This window comes from Physeter macrocephalus, chromosome 21, assembly GCF_002837175.3.
Source record: "Physeter macrocephalus isolate SW-GA chromosome 21, ASM283717v5, whole genome shotgun sequence".
NCBI lineage: Eukaryota > Metazoa > Chordata > Mammalia > Artiodactyla > Physeteridae > Physeter > Physeter macrocephalus.
This window is the reverse complement of record NC_041234.1, coordinates 118481342-118486192: the sequence shown is the minus strand read 5'-3', so window position 1 is coordinate 118486192 and position 4851 is coordinate 118481342. Positions and strand designations below refer to the sequence as shown.

General features: G+C 47.7%; 1 protein-coding gene across 1 annotated transcript; it reads right to left on the bottom strand.

The window, feature by feature from the left end:
• Window positions 1-1833: 1833 nt before the first annotated feature.
• HMGB3 (high mobility group box 3) lies at window positions 1834-4555 on the bottom strand. The gene is made up of 4 exons (XM_007118510.4): window positions 4363-4555; window positions 3946-4085; window positions 3293-3467; window positions 1834-2870 (listed from the first exon to the last, which is right to left on the bottom strand). The coding sequence occupies exons 1-4, from the start codon at window positions 4510-4512 to the stop codon at window positions 2730-2732; spliced, it is 606 nt and encodes a 201-aa protein (XP_007118572.2). The 5' UTR covers window positions 4513-4555; the 3' UTR covers window positions 1834-2729.
• Between the last annotated feature and the right edge of the window lie 296 nt (window positions 4556-4851).

The window sequence follows — 4851 nt, the reverse complement described above, 5'->3', positions numbered from 1 at the left end:
GGGTGAGGGTGTTAGAAGAGATAAGAGAAAGCAGACACTGTCCTTTTGATTAAAAAATAATAACAGGTTGGCACTGTAGGAACACATACCTGGGCCCAGAAATCAGGTTAAGCGGAAGCCTTAGGTGGTGACACCACGCCACTTGTAGCATCACAGAGAAGCTACGAGGCATCATTCCATCAAGAGGAGCAATGGTAATGGGTGAAAATCTTACAGTAGTCCTCTTGCTGCAAGCAGCTAATGGGCCAAGCTGCCCTGAGTCTCTTTAGAAGTAAGTGTCTACTTAATCAAAGACCACCTAACAGGTCCCCCACTTAGGTTTAACTACTGTAGGAGCGCAAAAGAAAGTCATCCCTTTCTAGGCTTTCCCTTCCATAGTTGACTTGCCTAGTTTCCACCAGATAGAGGGGCACCTCTTAGCTCTTTCGTGACTACCGGTTGAGCTTCTCTCCCGTATTTGACAAGGTTGGTCACAGCTCCCACGTCTTAGGCTGGCCGGTTGTGTGTCAGGTGGCAGAGGCTTTACCCAACAATGCCAAACAATGGCTGGAGGGAAGTGACCAGGCAGAGCTGAGGCACGGAGGGGCGATGTCGGACAAGTACCTCTGGGCAAACACCTCAGGACCAAGGGTTTTTTAATTAGTGGTCATTTTCTAGAACTAGAAAAACACATTTAGGACAAACAGTTGTGATGTGAGAAGGAATGGCTATGAATACAGATTAGAGATCGGGCGGTGACCATGACCGTGTCCCTGACAGCATATGGAGGAGGCTGCCTGCAGACATGCAAGCTTCTAAAAAGTGAATTTTAAATAAACTGCTTTCCCCTCAGCGTCATTCAAACACCCGAGCGCTTCAGTCTCCAACACACACACATCCGCGGACTAACGCTGGGCGATGCCAACACTCGCCTACAGTATAGTCCCCTGCATTATGGCCAAGTTACAACGCACGAACACAGCAGCGCTCAAAATGATATTTAAGATCACCATCTGCCACTACGGCCATCACCCCTCAGCCCAACTTGGGACAAAATGCTACATCTTCCAACAGGAAATAACCACTGAAACTCACACCAGGCTTCTTCCTGCCTGACAACAATTTAACATTTTAACAATCTCCGTTCCAGAGGTCAAAACACTGGTAGACGGGTCTTTTCTTCTGATGTATTCAGCGTTTGGAAGTAATTGATTCCATCAGCCTGCCCTGCAGGTACCCCACGATGGAAACTGCAACAGGAGCCCAGCCATCTTCCTTTGAGTGTTTGGTTTCTTGAAATCAGGGGAAAAGGACACTGCTCCCCTCCTCCACACGCCCCTCACTGGGGTCCGGGAGAGGTTGCTACAGCTCAAGGCCACCTTGATTGTTGAGCAGAACAAATAACGTTCTAGTAGGAGTCCTGGGGGGTAGGGGCAGGGGGTGAATGGAAAAATAAAGCCCCAAAGATTTTTATTTTTTGCTGTTTAGCAATGAATTTCACACCCACAACGTGGGGGGTAGAGTGGGAGACCAAAATCAAAAACAAAAACACCCCACATAATAGCCTTAATCCTAACCACCCACCTTCCCGAACCTCTGAAGGGTGCTAAACCTTGCCCCTGCCACGACCTTAGCTCTTATATTCAAGAGCTCAGACTTCATCTTAATGCCTCTCAGACACAAACAAAATCATGCAGCAGCTTCAAGTAGCCCTCTTCCATCTTCGTCCTCAGGAGGCTGGCCACAGTCAGTCAGTCATTTACCAGATTCACCAGGAGGCTAGTCACCAGATACCATGGAGTAGGTTGTCCTCCTGCTAAGACTGCTGTGAGTCAGACATTTAGACTATCAGAGCACGATTTGAAAAATGTAATACTGTTTATTTAACTTCAAAAACATTTCAACATTCTAAACATACAAAAAAAAATAACAGAACATTGCAGATCGTGTTTAGTACAGAAGGTTCTTGAACTTTCATCAATGCAGTGGCTCTTGGCTTTGCTGACAATGAAGAGTTCTATGGTTTGTTTAAAAAAACAAACAGTTGAAAACTACCACACTTCAACTAAAAAGGATCCAAAACACTTCTCATGCCAGCTGACCCCCCCCCCCTTTTCCACAGCTACGAACGGCAGCGGGGCGCTATGTCTGTATGTACAGAAACAAGACAGCCTGAAGCTAAATGCATGCCCACTGCAGTGTCCACAGGTCCAGCCCCACGGTGCACGCCCTGAGCTACGGCCCCTCCGGAAGGCATCGCTCCTACAGCCTCCACGCCAGCAAGGAGCGTCAAGAGTGTGTCTCGGTTGCTTTGCTCTTTTTACAAACTATAGGTATGTACAGGTGAGAACTCGGGATTCCTAGCCAATGACCATAGAGTTAACACACCACCTCACAAAATAAAAAAAAAAAAAGAAAAGAAAAGAAAATGCCAGAAACATCTTTAAATGCCTTGTCACACCAACAGCAAAGTGCACAGAGTGAGGAGAACACGAGAGCCTTTTCATTTTAAAAATGTTTGGAAATATGTACAACTTTGATACAGTTTCCGGGTGCTCCAGACACCCATGGCCACTTCACGTGAACCACTGGCAATTGCTAGAGCACTCTGAGAGACTACGATATGATCACGATCCAACTGGGTAATTCAACCTAATGAGGGCAACAGACACGGCTCGGGCGAGAGGTGTGTCAACCGCGGCGCTCCCTACTCTAAGGTATTCACAAGGAGACAGATCGACAGTTTTTTTTTATTCATCCTCCTCCTCCTCCTCCTCCTCCTCCTCTTCGTCCTCGTCCTCTTCATCTTCCTCTTCCACCTTTTTCCGGGCAACTTTAGCAGGACCCTTGGCGCCATCAAACTTCCCTTTAGACTTATAGTCTGCGACATCCTGGAAGGAACAGGGACACATTCCAAATGAGCCAAGAGTTGAAGCAAGCCGTCCCCGCCCCAGAATAAGAACACAAGGGAGGAAGACAGGGCTGCTCTTTCAAGTATTTGTTTCCAGATTCAAGTTGGGTTCTCAGCCATTCCAACTGCAGAGTGAATGGGTGCTCCACGTGCTCTCAAAGGCCCGAGAACAGCACTATCACACCCTCTGCCCGGGGCATCCCACGGGATCCGAGCTCGAAGCCTGCCTGAAAAGTTGCCCCAAATACAAACACCTGTCAGAAGGCAGACCGCCACCAGCACACCAGGCTGATCTACAGTGGAGACGGGCCCTGCAGCCTTCCACCCCCAGGGCAGCTGACTGCTCACCCATCCAGGCTCCGGGGGCTCCAGCCCGCGCAGGGCCCACTCTGATCCCCTCACCTTCTCGTACTTCTCCTTCAGCTTTGCTGCCTTGTTGATGTATGGCTGCTTCTCGCTGTCACTCAAGTTATTCCACATCTCGCCCAGCTTCTTTGCCACATCACCAATAGAGATGCCAGGGTTTGTAGATTTGATCTTGGGGCGGAATTCAGAACAGAACAGGAAAAATCCAGACCTTGGAGGGGAGAATGGTACACATTAGATGAGAACCCACCAAAATGGGAGCTGAAGTCGAAATCCCGTGCTCCTGAATACACAAATTCCTACCACTATGACTCCTGCCACGCGAAGAAATGTGTGATGCCATGCACAATGTTACAAAGTTGTAGGTACCAGAATGCTTAAGAGGCTTCAGAAATATATGGTGCTTCCTCAGTTCCTGGGAAGAGGGGAGAGAACACGCCTATGGACCCTGACACCCAGAACTGGGCTGTCTGCCTCCTTCCCGGTGGAAAGGCCGACAGCCAACCAGGCGCACAGCTCACAAGCACAGCCGTAACTCCGGACTTCCCTGGCCCTGCAGTTTAAAGCTCAAAGTACAGAATGCTTTGCAGAGGTATCTCAACGTTTTTTAGGTGAAGTTATGTTTTAAAAAATCTCTCAAGCAGAAAGGAAAGCTCTTAACTGTTATCCTGAATCCTACAGTCACTTACGGTGGCCTCTTGGGGGCATTCGGGTCCTTCTTCTTCTTGCCTCCCTTAGCTGGTCCGTAATCCTTCATCTCGCGATCATAGCGCACTTTATCTGCCTTTGCCATTTCATCAAATTTAGACTTCTCTTTCCCAGACATTGTCTGCAAAGAATAGGACCTGTTAAATTCCTCAATGCAGTGAGCACATACCTGTTCAGCTGTCCTGTAATTAAAGTGACAGCTGCTATAATCACTTGCAAAAGGAGACTTAAACCCTGGTAGAATCTTCGAAAATAAAAGCACACGTGCAAAGTTCTAAAGACAGGCAAGATGAGTCTAAGAGGAAGAAAACAGCCACCTGGGGCTAACACTGAAGGTAAGTAAGCACAAAGTGTGAAACCCAACTGGGACTGGCTTAAAAGACACAAAAGAAAAATACCTTCCACCTCTCAGAGCATTTCTTGGAAAATTCTGCAAAATTGACAGGGACCTCAGGGTTTTTCTTCTTATGTTCCTCTCTGCACGTCTGCACAATGAAGGCATAAGCAGACACCTTGCCCTTTGGTTTCTTGGGATCACCTTTAGCCATCTTGACTGTATTGTTCGCTAGTCTGGGCAGCGCAGGGCACGACGCGCGGCTCAGCGCTCCACAGCCTCGCGCTAGCTGCCTCCACGAGAGCCGCCTCTGAACTCTTTTTTTTACCTTTTTTCTGTTGTTATTTGCATGAACAGTCATACTGGGGCAAGAACGTTAAGATAAGGGAGTAATTTGCAGGATTACTCCAACAATGGGCTTAGGGTACCTAGGCATAGTTCATAATACCTACTGATATGTTCCTCAATTACATTGAATTTATTGTCACTTCCAGCTCTCTGTCCCCTTCCATTTATTTTTCTTTTGCCTCTGCGGAAAGGATGAGAAGATAGA